The 24212-nt window shown below is 41.7% G+C and overlaps 1 protein-coding gene and 1 long non-coding RNA gene across 3 annotated transcripts; both read left to right on the forward strand.

The window, feature by feature from the left end:
* Positions 1 to 300: 300 nt before the first annotated feature.
* LOC137199659 (uncharacterized) lies at positions 301 to 4262 on the forward strand. The gene is made up of 3 exons (XR_010931826.1): positions 301 to 1999; positions 2102 to 2136; positions 2340 to 4262. It is a non-coding gene; the product is annotated as an uncharacterized lncRNA (long non-coding RNA).
* Positions 4263 to 15658: 11396 nt separating this feature from the next.
* Positions 15659 to 24212, forward strand: fosl2 (FOS like 2, AP-1 transcription factor subunit). 2 transcript variants are annotated; one of them, XM_067613521.1, is made up of 5 exons: positions 15659 to 15740; positions 16241 to 16360; positions 19100 to 19354; positions 19709 to 19816; positions 21374 to 24212. In XM_067613521.1, the coding sequence occupies exons 3-5, from the start codon at positions 19115 to 19117 to the stop codon at positions 21929 to 21931; spliced, it is 906 nt and encodes a 301-aa protein (XP_067469622.1). In that variant the 5' UTR covers positions 15659 to 15740; positions 16241 to 16360; positions 19100 to 19114; the 3' UTR covers positions 21932 to 24212. The 2 variants fall into 2 exon arrangements, with proteins under 2 accessions (XP_067469622.1, XP_067469621.1); XM_067613520.1 differs by having other exon boundaries at positions 15661 to 16360.

The following is a 24212-nucleotide window of genomic DNA, read 5'->3' on the forward strand; positions in this document are numbered from 1 at the left end:
CCTCCAAGCTAATACTCCAAATCCACTAATCCAGCCGTCTTTAAGAGATCTCAACGGCAGTCGGATGGAATAATTAAAGGCTGGAATAATTAGCTTGGAATCTCTGGACGGGGGATGATTAAATTGATGAGAGTGGGGTTTTTTTGTGGTCCGTCAGAGTTCACGCTTTGCTGGACCGGGACTCGATTTGAGGAACGATTGAATATGATTCAGATCATTTTTCCCTTGGAGGTTGAATGTGCGATTTTGTGGTTGCTCTGCTTTGTTTTAAACATTTTCTTTACTCTGTTGCATGGCTTGAGGTGAGAATTTCATCTGCTTCCTAGCCTTTCTGGTGGCGGGACAGCTAACCTAACCGAAGCTAACGCACCAGAGTAATGAGCATCCGATGGAGGGCATGGCCTTGCGGTTGCTAACAGAGGACCGTCTGCTGCAGAAGCAGGTGTCCTTAGCTCAAGGGAACCGGCAAACATGAATATTAGCATTAGATTAACATTAACTGCTCTGGTGACAACCCTATAAGCAGCTAGCTCGGAGGCAGTAAGGACCTGCCAGCCTGGAGAACTGACAAGTGTGTGAAACAGGATCACTTAAAGCTCAGCAACGAGCACCTTCCTGGGCAATAACCCGGAGTTAGCTCTTAGCATCACTCACCCCACTTCACCTTAGAAGTCGGGCTACTTGCCGGAAACTTTTGAGGAGTGTAAAAGTAAGTTGTCAAAGGCGGACAGAGTCACGGGAGTACGGCACAGATGCAGGGAGTGTATAAAGAAAGATGATAACAGAGAAGGAGGGAAAGTGTGGGAGAATGATTGAAAATCCTGAGTCATCACCTTGTGCCCTGAGATGGTAAACAGCTGGGGCAGTAGCAAGGAGGTAATCAGAAGGAAACAAGGAGCATCCAAAAGGCCTGAATATGTCAGAGAGCGGTAAAGGCAGACAGCCGCCTTATCCGAGATTGTTTACTTGTCTCTCTTGTCACCGTGTCCAAATCGCCCAATCTGTCAGCCTCGCCTGATTCTTTTTTTATTATTTTGTGTACTGCAGCCTTTTGACTTATATTTCCCCGGAAAAGACTAAAGATAAACAGTTAGCCAAGTGAAGAGGAAGGAGGAGGGGGGGGGGGGGTGAAATCACAAACTCTAGTGACTGTGGGGTACTTTGTGTTTTGTCTACAAGTACAAATTCAGACTGACATATGGGGAGTTTTCTTTTTCTTCCCCCTCGTCCTTAGCGTGTTTGGAGGGAAGGGGGTTGAAGAGGAGTGTGTGTGTGTGTGTGTGTGTGTGAGAGAGAGAGAGAGGAGGGGTGGATTTCAGAGGCTATGCAGCATTTGCGATGCAGCGTAGGGTTGTTGATGCGAGCCATGTTGAGGATGATGGAGCTGAGAGGCTTAACTAATTTTGGAAAGAGAGAGCAGGAGGAGGAGAGCGGAGGGGGGATTTGGGGCCTTTTGTTACAGCCTGTTTGATCTGGGAATTTGAAAAAAAAAAAATGGCCCAGAGATGTCGTGAAAATGAGAGAATTACTGCTTGGGTCCCTCACTCTTCTTTTTTATCAAACTGAAGTAGCACAGGAATTCTAATGCACTCTAAAGTCAAAGCAGCAGATATTTTTCTCCCCCCCTCTTGCTTACAGATAATAACTGGATCTAGCTAAACCCTGATTGTTAATTGCTAATTACTCCTCGTACATGAGAAGCCAGGAGAGCGTAGCTAAGCTGATCAAATGAATCTTCGCTCTGGAGCTTGTAGGTTTTCCCGTTTTGTCTCGTCTTGGTGTTGTAGAGGCGTACTGGATGGGCTTGTTTTCGATGGCTTTTGACAAGATAAAGACAGATTTTTGTCAAAGAGGGGAACGAGCGAAGGGGGGGGGCTCCCTCCACATTTTCCCTTGGGTGTGATCATAGACACTTGATTTAAACCTTTCATGGGTTAACCAAAGCACATCCCGCAGGTGTTTTTTCTCTGGAATACAGCTCTCAGTTCCCCTGCATTAAGTAAGCAGTTTGGCCTTGATTCAATATGCTTGATTGTCGTAGAAGATGAGACTCAATTTGCTCAAAAATAGTCAAACTGGCACCCTGTGTTTTCTTTGGCAGGAAGAGGATTCAAGGCTTTAATGGAGGTTTTAAAGGTAATGTTTGGCAACAATCGCTCATTTATAAAGCGTTATCTCAGAATCACTTTATGATCAGATAGTGAAATTCAGGAAAAGCAGAATTAAGATCAGTCATGCTGGGTGGATTATTTCAGTGAGTGTACTGACTTTAATTTACTCCTCCTGTTGTGTGTGTTCTTTTACTCCTCGGCGGCCTTCATCTTGCCTCTCACCCCCAGATTCCTCCCTCTCCCTCATTTCCCTCCATCCCTGCCTCCCACCACCAGCTACCTGAGGAGCTGTCATTCTGGATTGCCGCGCTGTCGGTTCATCCTGTCAGGCTGAGGGACGCGTTCTGATCAGCCGTGGACACTGATAGACCTGTCAGGTGAGATGACAGCTGCAAGTGAAGACGCACACAGACAGGTACATGTAATGTGACAAGACTCCTTCATCCCTCCACCACCACCGCCACCGCCACCCTCTCATGCTTACCTTCTCTTCGCTCCCCCCCCCCCTTCCGAAAAATAAATATCCATGCGTTGGAAGTTGGAAGAGTGCACACGGGATGAGCATGTTTCCTGACGAGTTGGAGGAAACTTTTCATTTGAGGCTGAGCGGATGTGATGCAGCCACGTGATGATGCTTGACTAGAGGATCAGTTTAGTATCATGTCAACTTGCAGTGTGAATGTTGTTTTTGCACACGGTCTGAAAGTTTTCTATCCATCTTATAAGCCAGGCCATTCATACACTACACATATTTTGATAAAGAAACATTAATTATCCTGCTGAACGTAATATACTTCTACAGTATTGAATATAGTGTCTGATTTGAATGGTTTTTCACATGATACGAGATCATCTGTTTTCAGATTAGTGTGAATGTCAAAAAGCAGCTACAATATGAGTATGAGCTACAGCACCGGGGAGGGAAGCATGTGAGCTACATCCAACTTGTGTTTGTTTGAATATTCTATTACAATCTGAGTTTCATATTGTTGCTAAATCTACAGTATTACCTGAGATCGAGGCTGGATTACCAACCAGGCTAAGGGCAGGGTTATGCTTTTGAGTGTGTGTGTGTGTGTGTGAATGATGAGAAACTCCTCCTGATGAACAGGTTGGCACCTTGCATGGCAGCCTCCGCCATCAGTGTGTGAATGTGTGTGTGTGAATGGGTGAATGTTGTCATGTATTGTAAAGTGCTTTGAGTGGTTGGAAGACTAGAAAGGTGCTATATAAATGCAGTCCATTTACCATTTGTGTTGTCCAACAACCTCAGAGGCCAGAATTGTGTGTAGTTGTTCTAAACAGCTGCACTCAAAGGCAGAGGGAAAAGCTGGCTGAGAGCAGAGAGAAGTGATATTGTTTAAAAATGGGGATTTCAAGTTTTTTGTGTCTCTCCTGGAAGACATTCATAGTGCTGCTTTGGTTGTACACATGAAACGTTACAGAAATAGTTCTGTAAAGAATACAAAAAGAGAGCCCGGCTCCTTTCTCACCTCCACACAGCTGAGTTTAGTTGTGAAGTGAGTGTGAATGTCAGATTGTCGGTTTCAGACAGTTACAAATTCAAATTCTGACATCAGAAAATTGTAAGCAGATGTAAGCATGTAAACTATTTGACCGTCCGACATGCAGTTCTGATGGAGTATATTGGTACCTTCAAGTGAGAAACTGCCCTGGGACCACAGGGCCGGGGCACCCAGATGTACCGCATGTCAGTTGGTTTTAGTCATTTAATTAACCGCAAATTTGTTTGGCAGTTTATGCCACTAAGCGGGTGTTAAGACCGGAAAAAGCCACACATTAAAAAAAAGGTTACATTGGTAGGGATGTGTTGTACCAGCAAGACAATGAAATACAATCCAGAAGGTCCAGCTTGAATTTTTTGAGTTGATTTTGAAGGCTTCTCAGACACCAAAACACTGTACAGTGGTTTACAGTATTACCAGGAGGGATCTAAAACTCTTGAAAGTTATCAGAGCGGCAATCATTTTATCCTTCGTCATGATTATCACGAGGTAAACTGAAATATGTGATTAGTAATCAATAAAGTAATTGACCAGTAATGTGTGCTTGCATGTATTTGGCTGGCCAGAGGGGCAACTTGTGGGATGACGTTGCATTGAGACAAGTTCAACTTTTTTGTGGGCGACACTTAATTTTTTAGCCAGAATTCTTTGTGTCGCCATTTGCATCAACACAGTGGTCCCATTCAATGAATGAGGGGACTACATTTTTTCGCACAGTGCTGTTGTCTGTCTAAGTTCGCCTTAGGCACAGTATCAACTAAGGCGGGCTCTTTATTATTAACTAATCTTGTGACTTTGTCTTGTAGAGGGATCCTGTCTCAAGATCTAGTTTTAAGACTTTTATTATTTTAGTTTCAATTGCACAAACTAACCAGCACACAAGTTTTATTCCAGTGAGGGGTGTACTGTTTCTGTTCTGGGCATTTAAGGAAGCTTCCATTTATAGTCTGGTGACAGTCTACATGTGGACATACACAATACATACGATGCACAGAGGGTGGAAGGTGGGAGGTGCTTGCTCCAGGGCACGCTAACAAGTTATTTCAACCATGCTTGAGATATTTGTTAATTCTGATGTGCTGCACTGTGGTGGAGCCAGAAAACAAGGCACAAAAAATGAAATAAAGCCAAATGTCCTAGTTTGAAATTTGACACACACAAATGTACTTGAAGTAAAAGATATTTTACTGTTACTATTTGCTCATCTTTTCTCGACACTGCTCTTACTTAATATCAGTTACAGATGTAGGTTATTATCTCAATTAAATACAAACAATTATCCAAAAGCTACATATAAGCAACAATCTAAAATGAAGCATGTAGTGACAGTGCTGGGGTGGAAGTCTTGAGTTGTAATGTCACATATGTGGCAAAATAAAAATGGCAATCAGTGTGTTTGCTCAACTCTCCATGCAGCAGCCACACTGCCTCAGTGTATCCACACATCACTGCTCACTGGCAGCTCTGCAACATCAGGTCTCACCTGCTTCACAACCTCAGCACAGCTGTAAACTGTTGACCTCTATCTGCTCCTTTGGCCCAGTGGGTCATGTCCTGGAGGACTATGGGTAAAAATACAAGAAGAGGAGCAAACACCGTGGTTGTTGCAGCAAATGAGATAAGAGCAAAGGGTGAGTGAGGGTGGGAGGAGGAGGGCGAAAGGGGTGGCGGGCTGATGGTGGTAGTGGGTGGGGGCGAGAGGGTGGGGGAGGGCTCGTGCCAAGTGACACAAACCCCCCTTGGCAGCCTAATTAAATTTTCCACTTTTCCACACTCACATTAAGCCTCCATCGAGTCGGAAGGAATGGACGCACCGGAGGAGTCGACCCCAGGAAGAAGATCAACCACCACCCCCGCCTTGTTCCTTCCCATTCCTTCCTGCAATTCCACATTCATTTTTAATCAATTATTGCTTTCCCATAAGACATTAGAGACTAAAAAACTTAATTTTCTGTAATGTGTGTCTTTGTTCCATTTTGTAAAACTGTTGTTTCATTGAGTAGATATTAAAGCTTAAAGTGTGGTATGGTTCAGTGTAAATTTTCTTGATCGACAGCTGTCTGGATGTATCACAGTCAGTTAGCGATGATTGCTGCTTACTTGTCCCGCTTCAACTCCACTCAGGCTCCACCCTGCAACCCAAATTTAGATTTTCTGGCCCAAACAACTGGAGAAGATGGCAGCAAGTTTTATACATCTCTTCAGAAACCTATGTCACAGGCCATGTGTTATTTCTGTCATCCTTGGCCGCCATGCAGTGTAGTTATAAGTAAACCAAAAAGACAAGTGAACTGTTTTAAACATTCTGCTTAGTGTGTAAGGTAAGTTTGTTGTGTCCAAGAGGATAAGGAAGTCTATATTAGCCCTTTTACATTTATTTTTACAATCAGTTTTGATGATGGGAATCATATCACGCCCCCACCCAAAAAAGTTTCCAAATACTGGAAGACAACAAGTCAAGCTTCTTTCCAAAGATTAATATATTGAAATATCAGTCTACATGGAAAAACTTGTGGGCACCTCTTCTGCAATGTCTTAATAAGATGAATGAGGGTTGACTTTTGGCTTCTTCATATCTGCTCTGCTGTCAGTAGTGTTGTAGAGAAGAATGTTTTTTTTAACATTATAAAAAATATAGTGACCATCATCAAGCTTTTGAGAATAATTATGTGTCTGTTGATTTAACAAAAGCAGGCAAGCAATATCTGTAGGGCTTAAGCAGCGAGATTTTACGTGGATATCCCGTACATGATAGAAATGAATAGAATCGATGTTAAAAATGGTTCAATTGTATTCCAACTTGCCATTTTTCTATTTGTCTACTTGCTGTGTCTTTATGTTTCATGGATGAGATTGTCATTTTGTAATTGACCATTCACTGCTGTGTTGGTCAGCTTTCCATTCTTGCATGACACATGCACTTTACAGTGATAGTGGCAGATTTATCACTTGAAATTCTTAGTATTTTTCAAACAGTGGGTTCTTGTTTCAGATAGGGATATACAAAAACAGGCTTCTTATTTATAGCTGGCAGAAATGACAACTTGCCTGCAGATTTTATCAGCTGCAGCTAGCTAGCTAATGAAGCTAGGCTTAATTCCAAGAGCTGGTCTAAAACACTGTCTCCAGATGACTTTTTAATGTCTGAGCTGACTCGTATTAAACCGAGAGGTCTGTAAAAGGAGTCTCAAATATACACCTCATAGCTAAATATCGTGCTAAAAGACTGAGGCTAAAGCTGCATGCACGAATGTATGGCTGCATGTCCCAGGCAAAAAGTCAGCATCCTAACCACTTAATGATTCAGGAGACATAAAGAAATAAAGAAACAACATTCTTCTTGTACTGCAGTAAAGAGCTAGTAAGTCCTAGCGTTATAAGAATGATAAAGAAAAACCTAAGCTTAGACTTGTATTTCATTCTAACATACCATGCTAATGATATCTAAACCCTGATATTCAGGAGTGGCTTCCACACAGTGGATGTACTGTCTTTAACAGGGCTTTTTTTAATGTATTGTGCAACCCAGCAAAATAATGTAGTATAAAATGTTTCTTGGCCTTGTAAGTAAAAGGCAGTTGTGTTGTGTCTGTAGCAAGTAATCTAATTAGCTGGACATGCTAACACTTGCATTTTACATTAGAGCAGACAACACACTTTAATCCATCCATAGATATCTTCAGGTAGCTACCACATCTGGGCTGTGGTCTGGCATTTCAACCACTGCCACATTGAGGTTTGTGCTGCATTTGGATGTTCCAGAGAAAGAAATGCCAAAATCAAGGCACAAAGTGTTATTTTACAACATACTGTCACAAACATGTTGAATTTTATACACTGTTACCACTATAAGCAATGTTAATTGGCTATTAATCTTTGCAGTAGGACATTCTATTGTGAATTTATGACTGAAGTGAATTTGTAGCTTCCGTTTATTATAATTATTATTATTATTATTTATTTATTTTATTGTTATTTTTATTATTATTATTATTTATGATTCAATTTATTGACAGCAACCCTGGATGCAACCGTGCCAATGGAGCCAACTAGTATCTAGTTGGAACACTATCTGATAATCTCCCTCAAAGAATAAATGCTGCTTTCACAGTTACTAAATTTATTAGGGCTAAATGTATTAAACTTATTATTCATACAGAAACATGAGGCCCACAACTCACTTCTCATTTTCCTGCTGCTTTTGATTTTGTTTCTACAAAGCAATTGGTTGAGCAGAACATGTCACTGTCACACCGGAACTGATGACATAACATACGGTGTGCATAATTTATGTAAATAGTGTGACAAATGTCAGTGTATGGAATATGAATATCATTAAAACTGAATCATGAAGTATGTTGATCTGCAATGACATTTTTAATAGTTATTACCATTAAAACAATTAACAAGTCTCTATCCTGTATTTTTTCAAAATGATCATAGTAGCCATATTACAACACAATATAAAAACAGGAAAACAGGAAATACTTATAAAATGTAGGCTCAACCTTAATTTATTATAGTAATATTAGACTGTTACTTTGCATTAAACACAAATATTTTGGTATGAAATCCATAATTTCTGATCAATAAAGTATTACTTACATTTATGTATTACACATAAATGTCTAGTATTTTGAGACATCAAAAAACTGCTGGAAAAGTGATTGATTGATTGACAATTCAGTGAGTTATGATAGCTGTAAGAGTGGATAGACCTCTTCCCACAATATATATATATATATATATATATATATATATATATATATATATATATATATATATATGAGTGTGTGTGTGTGTGTATTAAATAGATATAACAAGTAGTACGATATCATATAGGTAGCAGTGTGGCCGATGTGAAAAATCATCAGTTACAACACTGATATCTTATCATCTGATTCCACAACAGATTTTCCACTGAGGACTCAGATAAATCGAGCTGAAACAATGTGGATTATTCTACAGTGAAGATAAACCTCAGAGTGGCATGCGAGGCACTGAACGAGATATTGGCGCACATGCAGCTGAACACAAAGAAATTCTGTATGTTAACACTGAGAAATGCAAGATCGCATCTAAAGACAAGCCAACAGTGCTAATCTTCCCTTAAGCTTTAACAGGACATGCAGTGAAGTTTTCCAGTACAGCTCTGCTTGATTAACAGACTCAGCAGCAATATGGACAAAACTGTATCTTTACAGTAACAGTCACAATGATTCAACGAAGAGTTGCAGAAAAACATCTGGGCTTGTTGTTCTAAACACTTTTGCCACATCCTGGGAAAAATCTTTTGGTGCACATGAAGAGGTGTGTCTATGTTTCCACACTTCCAGAAGAAATGGGTTGTAAGTTGAACAGATCAAAAGCCTTGAAACTCAAACGTCATCAACCGAAAATCCAAGGTGAAACGATGTCACCCACATATTTCTGTTTGATAAGTGACTTCTGGGAAGTGGAGAGTACAGTAAACACAACAGAATTAAATACTTAGCACCAAAAGATGTTTCAGGATGGATGAAAAACTGCAACCTTACACATGACATCTTTAAGATTTAGCTTCCTTTCTAAACTTCAGATCGATCCGGTTCAAACCATAAGCTGTAGAACGGAGGGTGATGTTTTTTTTCCAGCTGATGTCAAACAACAGGACAACTCAACCAAAACCCATTAACATTCCAAGCTGCACGGCCCTCAGCCTGCTCTCAGACCTGCATACTCATAAATTACACTGACAACCTTGTTGACGGAGTGAGATAAACTTCCCCATTGTGTGTGCACTGAGACGCCTCACTCAGAAACACTATTTGATTTGACTGTTTCGGGCCAACGACGAGGAAAACAACACGCTTCAAGACCAAAACAAAATCATACGCAAATATACAGCCCATTTTCGTCAAGCAGCCAAAAGTTTCCTTTCCTTGCTTTCTAGTATTGTTGGAGGTGGTGTGGGCTTTTGTTTTTATTTTCTTCCATTGAAAACAAGCATTGCAGAGACGTCCAGTAAAAGTGGAAGGAACGCCGGGGTCTTGTTTATTTGCCAGCCGCAGGCAGTTGTGTTGACCACTCGGTGGCTGCTCAGAAGTCCCCCGACCACTCACAGTCTTTCTTCTGTCAGACCCTGTTATTTGTTCACTTCTTCCACCACAAGCTCCAACATTTCCCCTTCTCACTCTGCTGTTTTTGCCCAAGCAGCGTTCCATTCTTCTTTGTCTCGAGGTACAGTGTGTCTGTGACGCACTTCCTTCCATTGTATCAGGAACTGATACCTTAATGTTTGTGAAGTTACACGCAGAGTATGTTCGGGTGTGCTGATTGGAAGGTAGTGTAAGCTCAGTACAGGTAATTGTGTGTTTCTCCGTGACTATTTGCCCGTGGTCACTTGATTAAGCAGAGCTGTGAAGTAAATTACAGCATAAAGCACCTTGCTTCACTGCAATCTCTTGTGACAGAATGCATTTTAGATTTGCCAGCCAGTGGACCTGCACAATGACATGAAAACAACTTATGGCTGAAGTTGAGTCACATGAGGTCACTTGGTTTATTTCCTTACTGCAGTGGCAAACAAGCAAAGAAACATTTTGTTGCTACATGATGTCATTTAGTAAGATGCTCCCACCCCTTAATCTCCACATCACAGCGATTCCAGAGCTGATGCAGACAATTCTGATAATGATTTTTTCCTTATAAAAGTCATAAAAGAAATCACATGGTTAAATGGCATCTGTTTACTGTAAACCGAGAATCACCTCCACATCCAGCACTACTCATGTGTAGGCAGGTTTCAGGTTGCAACACTTTAACCACATCTTAGCCCCGCAGGAAAGTAGACTTTTCTCCCAACTGTAACCTTTTCTTTTATCCATGCTGACTGATATTGAAATAAGTACAGCCTCTTATCATAATCAATATTCAGCAAGATAAAATATTCAGCATCAAACTTAATAAGAGAACCTAGACCTTCCCTAAGACTGGTTTTGGGAGCTGTATTTATTTGTGGAAAATCAATCAGTTGAGCTCCTTTACATCACTGCTTAAAGAAAGAAGTTTGACATTTTGGGAAATATGCATATTTGTTTTCTTGGTGAGAGAATACTCTCATTTTTCTATCTGATAAATATAAGGCTACAGCCAGCAAATGGCTAGCTTAGCTTAACAGAAAGACGGGAAACAAGGTGAAACAACCCGGCTCTGTCCAAAAGTTTTTAAAAATCTGCCAAATGTAGCTCTGAAATTCACTTGTTTACATGATATATCTCATTTTTTTAATCTGTATAAAAAGCCAATGATTAAAAATGTTGCAGTTTTACAAGCACAATAATTTCCTAAAGTTTCTGCTGGTCAACTTGATGATTATTACAAGACTCCAAGAGCCAGACTAGCACTTTGTGCTAAGCTAAGCTAACTGCCTGCTGGTGGTAGCTCTTTATTTAATGGACAGATATAAAAGCGGTATCAATCTTCTCATCTCAAGCCCATTGTACCAAAATGGCAAACTAAACCTTTTGATCACTTAACAGTGGTATTAAAATGCATACATTATTTATTTTTAAACTACTGAAGTGCATGTCTCTCTTAAGGAGTACTTTGCACTTCCATAAAGTAAAATATTTTGATGTTTATTCCCTCGTATAGGTCGAACTCTAAAAATACTGGATCCTACAATTCCCATAATGCAGCTTGATAGTATGTTTTGTTAGACACCACCCATAAATTGCCTGTGTTTTTCAAACCTCTACCAGCCCTGTTTGTAATGAAGGGTTTCTGTTAGAAATGTCTAGTCTCCAATCCCATGTTGAGATGACCCTGATTTTCCCAGTCTGAGTAGCACTCCTCATGATGACAAGTACTCTAACCTTCATGTGTTAAACTAGTGGAGTGCACCTTTTAGATGCTAACAGGATACAGTATTTTGGGCCTGTTCTCAGTCCACTGCCATTTCCAATGTTCATTCATTCCACTTGAAACTGTCACTAATACTTAAATTGATCATTTTTGACATTCAGGCTTAAACCAAAGCAAATGAGGATGACATGACATAAATGTAAATGTTATTATAATAAATGTTATATAGAGTCCAGACAGACTGCATATAAACAAGAGAAAGATGTTGTCGATTTGTTTTGGTGCTTTTTGCATACCTGAATGTTATTGGTTTCATTGGAGGACATACAGCCAATGAATTTATATTCTTCTCTCCACAATCCCACACTCTGGAGGTCAAGAACGATCAAATTATCCCTCTGCGTTGTTGTGTTTGACTGCCTTACATGAGTCACCAAGGCAACCAGTAAATGAAATCACTGAAGGATGGTTACTTTAATTCACAGGAACTGTCTGCCAGTCTGGCATCCAGCCTCTTTTTAAAGCGATGTTCTTGCACAGTGGGCATCCTGATGAAACTGCTGATTAGATTTCTATTTAAAAAGTCCAACTTGCACAAGACACTGTGACGAGGGAACGCATGTTTGCCACTGCATTGTCAGAGCAAACACTTGGATAGGATTCAATAGATTTCATTTCTTTGAGAGCAATGTGGGGGAAAGAGAAAGGACAGTGCTGCTCACCTGCAGGTCTGCAGCTTCCTTTGACGCAGTGGATTTAGCAGTCATGTATTGCTGCTTATTTGCCACTTTGCATCAAAAAACAGCATACTGACTGTGTTAATGAGCCACTGACACTACAACAAATCCCACTGTCAGTCACACTGATTGTTCTTTAACCCACTCACTATTCTGCTAGTCAGCACTTTCCTGCATGTGTCCTGCTGGGAGCACCTGAGCTGTGAGATTAACCATGCTGATCATGTCGAGCTATTATCTAGGTTAAGGTATTACGTCCTGACAGGTGAGTGACGCTAAAGAGGGTAGAAAATAAAGGAAGGCAAGGGCAAAAAAAAGGGAAGTGTGTAACACCAAATATATTCATTTCTGTGAATTCTGAACTTGCTGCCTTGAGGAAAAGTTTCAGTTCAGATGAGACAGTTTCTTCTTTTCTGTTCCACTGAACTGTTTTCCTGCTAATTATTTAGCTAATCTAATTATTGCATACCACATGAACAATAATCTATTCATGGTCAAACTGCTGTCTCTTCACAGTTTGGTTTCGATGCTGCTTTTAATATCTGTGGGAGATATAGAAATTACGAGTTGAGTGCCCATCAATGACCCAGCACTGTTCCACTGAGCAAGGTGGCTCTTTACGATACAATATGAGAGATTTAACAGTGGCAAACTGAAAACGAGTGCATTTTGATTAATATTGTTAGATGCCAACCACACTGTGTGTATAAGTTTCTCCTTGTCTGTTGAACCTGAAATATTTATTGAGAGTGGTGGGTATGCTACCTGTGCTTTAGTTGAGTATATCCATTTTATTTTATATTTGTTGCTGCACTCTATTTATCTGACAGCTATAAGTTAGTTTGTAAAGTATGATTTTAAATGTAAAGCATGTGATCAGTTAATGAAATATGATAATGTGTAATAGATTAAAGCATCCAACAGTATATAAAGTAGTTAAAATTATTTCCACCTCAACCAGTTAAAATGCGGCTTACATGTTCATACAGCTATGAAAGTAATGCAGAGATATAATGTTGCACTCAGAAATAGGCCATTCTGCATTATTATTTTCTATACATTTTGTTGATACTTTTTAATAAAAATAAGCTTTTGAATGCCGGACTGTTACTTGTAATACACTATTATATTGCTATTTTTACCCAAATATAAATCTGAGTACTTCTTCCAGCACAAGTATGGCTGACTAGTCTTTTAGTTTAGCAGGTTATTGATGGGTCCTTGAAGGCTGCATTAGGGCTATCAGCCTTCTTGCGTCACGTGCACCTATAACACGTCGGCCACAGCCTCCTGCAGGTAAGCCTCTTGCTTATAGACGGCAGGCTGGATGAGATGTTCTATATGGAGCCGATTCTCTATGATGTATGATGGAGGGAAACCGACGTATCAATGGCGCAATAACTGCGTATCCTCCGGCCACAGTGCGCACATTGACCCACGAGCCTGTCTGTCACCTGGCCTGACCGTCTCCCCTGGTGATCGGCTGCCTCTGCATTTCAGTGCTTAAGCACTCACGTTTTTAATAAGTCCCTGAACGTGTCATTTATCATCCAAATCCAGGAAAACTAAGGGCAAATTGGAGCAATAACGTCTGACTGACAGGCATCACATAGCACTGTTTGTTGTCTATCCCAATTTTTGCTTGATATCTCATTATGTACTTAAAGATCAAAATTGGACTCATATAGCATCAGAACCTGTCACAGTGCCATACCTTGCTTCATCCAAATTGACGCCGATGGGTGCATCTCAAATGATATTACAGCATTAATTATAGGACTATGGCAGATTAGATTTCCCCAAGCAATTTAGCAGAAACTGTGTCGCTTAGCAACACCGTTACCGCTCAAAAGCTGTGCCGCTGGCAGATGATAAACATTAATCATTAATTAATATCATTCAAATAAAGATTTATTGAACATCTGTGTGCTTTCTAGCGACGTTTCACGAAAAAAAAAGCTCAGGGCGCCGCAGTGCTCTGAGTGAGTTTAGAGAAGAGAGTTCAGACTCTCCATACAGATAGTTACAGATCACTGCACAGGTCAAAAGGTAGTGCAGAGAAAATGACACCCAGTAACTTTGGAAAGCGTGACATATTGGAGGGCTGGAGTGTATAATTGACGTGTTCACGTTATGAGCAAGCAAAGAAACTCAGTCCCTCCGCGCTGCGACCGGTCACCTCAGAAAACCCCTTGCAGATTATTTTCCCTCAACACAACTTCCCCGACTGAACACTGCAGCTGAAACTTTTTGATGGGAACGACTCTTTCTGGCAAAGATATGCGCGGCAAACAGCTTTAAGAGAGCTCAGCATAACCAGTTATGGTGATACAGATTAAAATAGGAACCATAGCAGATTGGATTATACTTAATACGCCATTTCATATCGTGTAACGTGTCATATTCTGGGCGCTGTGCCCTTGTTTATGAGGTGCGTCCGAATTACAATTAGCCCACATTTCACTAAGATTCCTTTGAAGCAGCTACGTTGCTCTGTGGTGTAGACTTAACCAATGGGCCATATTAATTTGACCATTCGAAAGGGAACATGTTGTGTTTTGTGCCATCCTTTTGCGCTCCATGCCACATCTCCAAATTACGCACAATGCATCGCCGCCAAATAACACAGAGACTCAATTGTGCAGAAACGCTGCATGTCCAATCATTTTTCAGTGGTCTTTATTAACAGGAACAGTAGCAGAAGAAAGCCGGGAGATGTTGAGCTCGCGGGTCTTCAAGCAGTAGAAATAATGGGTACGGTGCACGCGCTTGGCCTCTCTACGCTGATGATATATTTTAGTTTTCTGGGCTGAACACAGATGCGAATATCGAATTAATTCTGGCACAGAAAAGCAGACAAAAGAGATGCTTGATGCTCTTAAAATCACTCCTACTACACGTGTAGCTTCACTACACGTGTGCCGCGCCACATGACATCGCGTGCGTCCATTCGCTCTTTATGTTAGTTTGAAGCTGTATTATGTTCGCTTTACTGCATGAATAACCGGACCGGGACCCGCGCGCTGTGAGCTCCGAGTCCGGAGTACAGCGCGCGAGGGGAGGGAATCCCTCCAGTGTCTGACGCTTCCTTTACCAAGGAAACCCACACGCGCTCGCTGACGCAACTGCCCATTTTAGGAAACATGCGTCAATGGACTGAAGCAAGTCAGACAAATAGTGAACTTCACAGCAGGCTCTGACGTCCGTAACAAAAATTAATACTCCGAGAAATATTTTTGCTGTTTTTACTGGATCCACGTAGTTCCACTATAACTCCAGTGTCCGCTGGGCAAAGGATGGTCATAGCGGATCTTTCTTTTTCACTGCCTTATCCAGGAACGACCCCTCCCTGGATGAAGTCGCAACGCCCAGGCGTGACGTAGGCTGTTTCGTTGGTGTTGAAAAGCCGTTGCAGTTCTTCATAGTGCCATTGAAGTGAGTCATCTCTAGGAAGTGTGGTAAAAAGGAAAAGAAAAAAAAAAGTTAGAACTGTTCCGTGAACAGCAGAGAGCGCAGATAGAGTAAGTAGTAGGCAGGCAATACAACGGAAAATCTTCAGAAGATTAGGCAGGCAATAGGCTTTAAAGCGAATGTTAACCTGCGTGAGTCACTCTGTAACTACAGGTTCACTTGTCTCAACTGGACTTGACTGCTGAAGGTGTGCTGCTGGCTTTAGGTTGAAGTTTGCGCACCTGAGAGGATCTATAATAGTGTAGTGTAGTCAACCTGCGACTCAAGAATAATAAAAGGACAATAAGAAATAGCCTTTACAAGTAGGCCGAGTACATAAGATAATAATTATTCCAACTGGCAATATCTGTAAGATGTTTTAGGTTAGTTTAGAGGAGCATAATTGCACGTTGTCTTTGCCAACTCTTTTCTGGATATCCAAAATTAACAACGTCTCAAGTCAGAGGATTTTTTTTTCTGTTGGTGCCTTTTTACTGCGAGGATTTAAAAAAAAGGGTTGAGAGCTCAAACAGTCTACTGAAATATTACTCTTTCCTGGATCATGTACCAGGACTACTCCGGGAACTACGACACCTCGTCCCGCGGCAGCAGCACCTCTCCGGCCCAGCCAGAGTCCTTCACAAGCGGCAGCAGCACGATCGGCAGTCCGATCTCTACCTCAGCCTACCAGGTAATACAAGGAAACACCGAGGTGTCGCAACATATATATCTGTCTTAAATTCGCAATGATTTCATGTGCACAAACTATGGGAACTGCAGGTTGTTCTTGTAATTCATGTAGATGTATTTGTTATCATGACACCGCGCGTTAATAGGCTTTTAATAGGAATTCTCCAGGTCGCTCTGGAAAAAAAAACGGATGAACCCAATGACAGAGATTGCATCGATGACTCAACAGATGCAAGACCCCAAACTACGCACAAGTATTTTGGACACATACCATTTGAATTCTGTCACTATGTTATCTAAAAACAGTTTGATGATATTGTTTGATCAAATACCAAATGTACGCAATGGCACAGTAAATGTGCGCACCGGTCATTGTGTGCGTACCCTATTAATATAATAAAAACCATTCTTGCATCGGTCCCTGTGATAAAACACCACTGAACGCACAGGCTGCACCCACAGATGTGAGGTGATTTGTGCGCTTTTGTACAGGAGAACCGGGATAAAACGGATTTGAGATTGAGATTTCCAAATGTCAATCTCTGATCCAATATCTCTTTTTTCTTGCGCTGTCACCTTTCCTATCCGTGCGTAAAACTATAACATTTTGGGGATGTTTGCGCCTGTAGCACCAAACTGGAGTCGCATTTTACGCGCTTGAATTATGAGAACGATAAATCCTTTATAGCACATACATACCATTTGCGCAAGCCTGGTAATAAACAGGGTACAGATAGAGCTTATAGTGGAGAATGCAACAGGCATGTACTGCTCCGTACAGGCATTAATAGTACACCTTAAAGGCGTGTGTTGTTGCAGAATGTAATTTTACTTGAGTTCTAGTTGCAATTTGTGCTAAATATTTACATTTTATACGTGTGTGGACTGTTTTGCATTTGTTATTGCATGGTCATGGAGTCAGACTGTGCTCTGATTTTGTTAGGGCTGCCTTTAGTATTTCCTCATCGAGAACATGCCAGTAAGCAAATCGCTGCGCTAAAGAGAGATATTGTTTCAAAAATCACAATCCTCGCAATCCATCTGCTCGCTTTTCACCAGAGTTTGTCTCATATCTTCTCAGTGAGACACAGCCTACATATTCTGTAGGTGTGCCAGTGTAATGTTATGAGGACGCCGTGCCCACATATATTCACAATAATAGGATATAAATCCGGGAAGAGGCAAGTTGTTTACCCGCACCCAAGTCTTGCGTTTAGTGCACTTCTGTGGAAAAGCCTTCTCAGCCTCACGCAACATTACGGTTAACGACTTTTGGCCCGTATCTATCATTGCTCTGGTTCCCTGTAATCACACACTGGCTGCCTGTTTCCCATTACAGCGGGCTGGAACATGACCTCTTCGTTAGCTTTATTGAGACATATCAAAACAAGACATTCTGTCTTTTTTATTGGACAGGTGGAATTTTTATCAGATCAGAGGTTTTATTTGGTAACCTGGTGCTTCTCCATATTTCCTGTAATTACTTTACTAAATCCGTCACACTGGATTGCACACGATTTACACATTCATTGTTTTTTTATTTAATGGGAATTGGAATGATCTTATTTTGAAGGCAAGTTCTTCAGAAATTCCGCACACATAATTCTGGCGAACAGTCTGGCTTGTTACAGCTGGCTGCTTCCCCCCTTACTGGAACTGACCGCGTTTCACATGTGCTTAACAAATCCCATACACAATGACTCACCAGATAAACAAAGTTCCAAAAGACTGCCGGGATATCCGACGGAAAGTCGGGAATAACGGGGATAGAGGGACGTGCGTAAATTACGCGCACAGGCTGGCACCCGGTCTGTTTCTGGACTCCAGAGACATGAAGTAATACTGATCTGACACCGGTTCTCATACTGGTGATCATTTTGCAAGTCACACTCACTCATACATGGAGAATATATATACATATATATATATATATGTATAAATATAAATATGAGGTTATATGAGGTTTTGAAATCCTCATAAAGGTGTCTTTCTATTTGAGGGATTAATGCCAAAAGTTGAGTCTTGGAGTCACATTCATATCTCTGGACCAACAATATACCAGTCTCCATCACAATATGACTTGAGATGTCCTCACAACTACATTCAAATTCATTACAAATATATATTTGAAATAAAGGTTGACCCCAACAACAAACAAATCATTACTACTGTCACTTATTGGATTTTATATTTCTTAATAATTCCTTGTGGAATAATTATTCTTCTGGATTTGGGAAGAAGGTTTATGGCTCTTATGAGCCTGTGTGTTCTGCATCTGCCCAGTCAAATACATATTTACCTTCCTGCCAGTCCAGACATGTGTAACACCTTCCCAGTACAGTGTTTTATCTCATGGTTATTATAGTAAAGTGAGATGCACAGGACACCTTGGGCTTTCCCACATGATTCACAGCATGTGTCACTGTTCCACTCCAGGGGTTACATACACACTGTTTTGCCTATGTGGATTGAATCATTACTATAAGCTTGAAATGTGAAAAATGTGTGAATTTGATAATGGTCTATGGTGTGTGTCTCAGTGATTTTGCTGTCAGCGAAATGAGACCGGACTCACAGACACGACCTAAGATGTGATTAAGTTGCATGCATTGACACCAAACCAGCGCACAGACTTGATCCTCCATTTGTGGTGGCCATCACACTTTTCTGCAAAATTTTCTTAAACACTTACATCATGCATCCCCTCTCACCACATTTCTCTCATTTCTCCACCTTCCAGAAGTACAGAGTCGACATGCCCGGCTCCAACAGTGCCTTCATCCCCACCATCAATGCAATCACGACAAGCCAAGACCTACAGTGGATGGTGCAGCCCACCGTCATCACCTCCATGTCCAACCCTTACTCCCGCTCCCACCCGTACAGCCATCACCTGACCAACGGGCCGGGACTGCTGGGGCACAACACGCTGGCTCGGCCTGGGGTCATCCGTTCCATTGGGGATGCCAGGGGCCGACGCAAAAGGGATGAGCAGGTGAGATACCTGGAGTGACAATGTGCGGGTAACAGAGCAGCAAAAAGAGCACAGGGCCTTCAAATGCTACCCTTTTCATCAAAGGGTAGATTTGATTTCTTTTTATAAAGTTTTTGCTTCACACAGTCTTCACAATGCTGTAAAAGTGTTTTTGCATTGACAGCAAGTCTTAAGTATCATCATTTATTTTATCATGCCAACAAACTCTGCGCCTTTTTATTATTCTTATTCTGGTCAGAGCCAGCCAGTAGAATCCAGCTCTTGTGTATACTCTCGCTCTTGGCTTCATATTGATTGTGTGTGTCTGTCAAACAGCTTATTTTACCTGCCGTGTTCCTTCTTACTTGCTCTTAGCTCACCCCAGAGGAAGAGGAGAAAAGAAGAGTGAGGCGTGAGAGGAATAAGTTAGCCGCCGCCAAATGCCGCAACCGCAGGCGAGAGCTCACCGAGATGCTACAAGGGGTGAGTAGAAACCTGAAAACTTGATCAGAATCTTCTAATGGGTTCCGCTTCAATCATATAAAAAGACCACAAATCAGCGTGAGCGCTGGATTATCTAGTTCCTTTTATGCAGCAGCCTCATCTACCATGCAACCAATATCGTTCCTGGGTTTTTTGGCAAAATTTGACATGGCTACAATTAATGCAGAACATTAAAAACAATTGCAAACATGTGCAGCAACAGGAATACACGGTGTACAAGGAAAAAAAAAAGTCCCACTTGTTCATAAGTCTGGCAGGAATCCAGACTTTTCATGAGTGATTTGACTCCACACCTAAATTTACAACCTCGCATTACTGGTTTGACGCTCGCTGTGTCTCTGAGTGCAAGGTCTGAGTGAAAAGATGACAGGCGATGAAAAGCTTTTTGTCTCGGGCGACTGTAGACAGAGGTAGGGCTGTCTTGCGGCCCTGCCTGGCAGACAGTAACGGCATCTAAATGGACTAATTAGCCGAATTACAGTGAGGTTGAGCTTGTCAGACCTTAAAAACCCCCAGGAATGGAATTTGCTGTAGGCAGCTGTCTGCATGAATGCAGGACATTTTGTAAAAGGGGCAAATTGCTTGTCTCACAATCCCACATACAGACATGCTGTGCACACACAGACACACACACACCACAGCCACTGCTTCCAGGGGAAAAAAAAAACGCCCCTTTCCTTCTTCACACGCCTGTTTTTTAAAAGTCCAAATAAGGAAATGTCACTTTCCAGTGAAATGAAGGAGCTGCAATGTCTCCTCTTTGATTGACTGATATCATTCATTGCTGCTTTACTTGAAGTTTCTCACTGGGCACCTCCTCTCTTGGCTCCTTCTGAACAACTTCCTCATACCTTTGTCCATGAGTCAAAGTTCTCAGACAGCAAGTCAGCTTATCTTTATCTGCCCACTTGTCTAGCACTGGTGGAGGCTTTTATGAAATGTGTTTGTCTTTAACGTGACACATTATTGACACATTGTTGATGTAGATCTCATCTCTCCAAGACACAAACAATACATAGACCTTACATGACACTTGAATTCAAGCAGAAGGCTTCAAGATTATGTTTTTTACATCTAAACGGCTCACAACACGTCTTGATTTACTGTGCTGATTGTAGAATTGGTGCTACTTTCTATGTTTAGGAATCTGTAGCAAACAAACAGTGCCATCTTTTGGCGATTTAAAGGAAAACCTGGACCATCTGACTACCTTAGTGTTAAAGGAACATAATTTTCTTTAGCTATGATCTCAATGTCTGTGCATCACTGAATATCCATAAAAATTATGTTGCAGCATCTGTTTTTATCGACTTCAAAATAACCTGCCGAGGGGTGACCTAGGGGTTAAGATGAAAATGTAGAAATGCAGCATCTCTGGTTTACACCTGGTTGTAGACCTTTGTTGCATGCCGTCCCAATCTCTCCTCTTGTTTTCTGTTATCTCTTTAATGTAGCTGTCAGAAAATGCTCAAAAACAATGAAAAAAACTACTCACACTCAAGTGCTCACTTTTATATCCTGGTCCTCTCTGAACAGGAGACTGAGAAGCTGGAGGAGGAGAAAGCAGACCTGCAGAAGGAGATCGAGAGCCTGCAGAAGGAGAAAGACAAGCTGGAGTTCATGCTGGTTGCTCATAATCCCGTGTGCAAGCTGCCCATTGAGGATCGCCATCAGTCATCAGGGCACCAACAGCATCAGCAGCAGTGCGCCCCACTCTCCCTGACCATGCGCCCTAACATGGGCAACCGGAGCCACATGAACCAAGTGGTGGTGAAGCAAGAGCCAGAGGACAGCGAGGAGAACGCGGGTAAGCCCCAACGCTCCGTCATCAAGCCCATCTGCCTGGGTGGCAACATTGTCAGCAGCGGGATGTACTGCACAGATGGAGATAGCCTGAACACGCCGGTGGTGGCGGCGTCCACCCCAGCCGCTACGCCCAACGCCCCGAGCCTCATATTCACCTACCCAAACATGCTGGAGCCCGACAGCCCCTCGCCCTCTTCCGAGTCCTGCTCCAAGGCCCACCGGCGCAGCAGCAGCAGCGGAGACCAGTCCTCAGACTCCCTCAACTCACCCACCCTGCTGGCCCTCTGAGCGAGGGCTGGGCACGGCATGGAGAAACAAACACTGTGGCCGAAGGCAAGCATGAGGATCAACTGTGCGTCCCCCTCCAGTGTCTTTAAAGACCCAAGAGCACATTCAAAAGTCCAGACCAAGCTGACCATGTGAGCCGTCTTCCCTCCACAGGGAGACCCACAAGGGCTACGCTGTGTGTTTCTTCTTGTTCTGCTTCAGTGTAAAATTTTTTACTTGTAAAAGTGTGTGCACCAATCCTAAAAAGTGTCATCCCTTTGCCATTTCAACTCCAGAGTGTCAACTTGTTTACTGGACAGACAATTTTGAAGAAAGACATGCCTAAATGTGGCAGTTGTGAGTTGAGGTGACTACAACTTGAGAGCTTGTTCTTAATATATATTTTTTTGAAAAATGTTTAAAGCCATGTGGCCGACACTTGCACTCCGCCAAGACGAATCAATAAATCACTAAACGAGGTCAGCATTTTACTGGAATTTCTGAGGGGAGAAAGAGACAATGAGCAAAGACTTTCTCTCATCTTTTTCCATTTAGATTTGTTCTTTCACATCTCATGAACTTGGACATTGATCAGGAATCGCTACTAAGAGTGTGTACACATTTCTGACGTTATTTCCATCTCTTTAATTGTATTTATGGCCTGTGCTGAGAAATTTTACAAAGTGTTTTGTTGAGACATTGTCCTCTCCTTGATCTGCCTGTAGAAAAGCAACATGGTCGTCCAAAGGGTGACCTGGCAATCCTCAGTGTTGCAAAGGATACGAGCCAACTTTAAATCAATGACTAGTTCCTCAATACTCTATACCGTCTATTTTGCCATAGTGGCTTGACTACAGTAGTATCGGTGTGCTTTTCCTCAGTGATTCTGTATCTGAACTTTACAACATGTTTATGACAAAGTGTATGTGATTTACATTGATGTCAGGGATATCTCTCATGTATAGTCGAACCCCATCATGGAGAACATTGCAGGACTGCAGGCTGTTGTATGGTCTAGCCAAAGTGTTGCAGCGGTGGTACTATATGTGGAGGGATGAAACACTTCATCGGTCCATTGTGTCACATCAAGAAAGGTCTTTTTGCTCCGTCATTTCAAAGACAACCTAAATGTTTTGAAGAAAACCCTCCTCCACTGGATTCTGTCGTCCTCTTGCTTTGTTTCTCTAAATAAAGGTTTTACCTTTTTCAACACTGCCACTCAGGGCAGGTCAGGTTTCACAAAGCCAAAAAGGTTTGTATGACACATGTAATCCCACAATTCGTCAGTCTTTGTCTAAAGGAAGGGATTTTGCTCAAATATGAAAAAGCCACTGTGGTCTAGACTGTCGCCAGCTGCCAATGATGTCAACCCTGTTTATACTGTGTTTGTAAATCTGTCACTTTTAGTAAAGAAAATAATGTTTAAATTCAACTCAGATGTGCTGATTTATGGGCGTATGAGCATACGCCAACATCGAGGTACTCAGAAGAAACTTTGTCACTAGTGGAAGCCTTATTGGCTTTAAACAAAGGCCAGATACAGTAACTAGTTTTTCACAATAAGGAAGGGATAAGAAGACTCTCTCTACAGCTGGCCTGAGATGAAAGAGGGGACACCTAGAGAAGACATAATGTCTCTGAAGTTCTACAAAGCACTTCTTTTTCATGATTTTTACATGTGTGTATCTTAAAGGGATGAGGGTTTTCAATACCGTGCACTGAGGAGGACAGAACAGCGATATTTGGGACTTTTTTGTTTACTTCAAACATTCCTAATGAATATAATGTCAGGGGTCAAAAGGGGGGTTGTCATCTTTGTTCGAACCCTCTTTGTTATCTGAGGGATAAAAGTTGTGGCTGGAAGACTTTTGTTGCGCTGGATGCAGAAAACTGACTTTGCAATTCAATACAAGCTGCTGCTACTTGTTTGGAAAGAACATGTCGGCTATTTATCTTTTGACAGTGATGGGGTTCATGTGGATGCAGCAGGAACTCTGTGGTCCTGTGCAACAACAAAAAGAGGTGAAATGATAACCAAAAACATTACTGTGGGCGAGTCTGACGTGTCTCTATGTTGAAATTTTCTGGAGCCCCTCGACACACATAGGAAAGCCATTGACTGTAGATCTTCTACTGTCCATGTCATCTACTGTCTGTCGCCTGTTTTCAACTACTATTACTTATTTTCCAAATGCTTTAACTGTTTAAAATGATTCAAAATTAATAAAAACAGCAATATGTATAGCAGTGTTTGTTAATTTAAATGAATAATAATAATTAAAAAATCATTTTCAACTTGGAA

Source organism: Thunnus thynnus, chromosome 16 (assembly GCF_963924715.1).
Source record: "Thunnus thynnus chromosome 16, fThuThy2.1, whole genome shotgun sequence".
Lineage (NCBI taxonomy): Eukaryota > Metazoa > Chordata > Actinopteri > Scombriformes > Scombridae > Thunnus > Thunnus thynnus.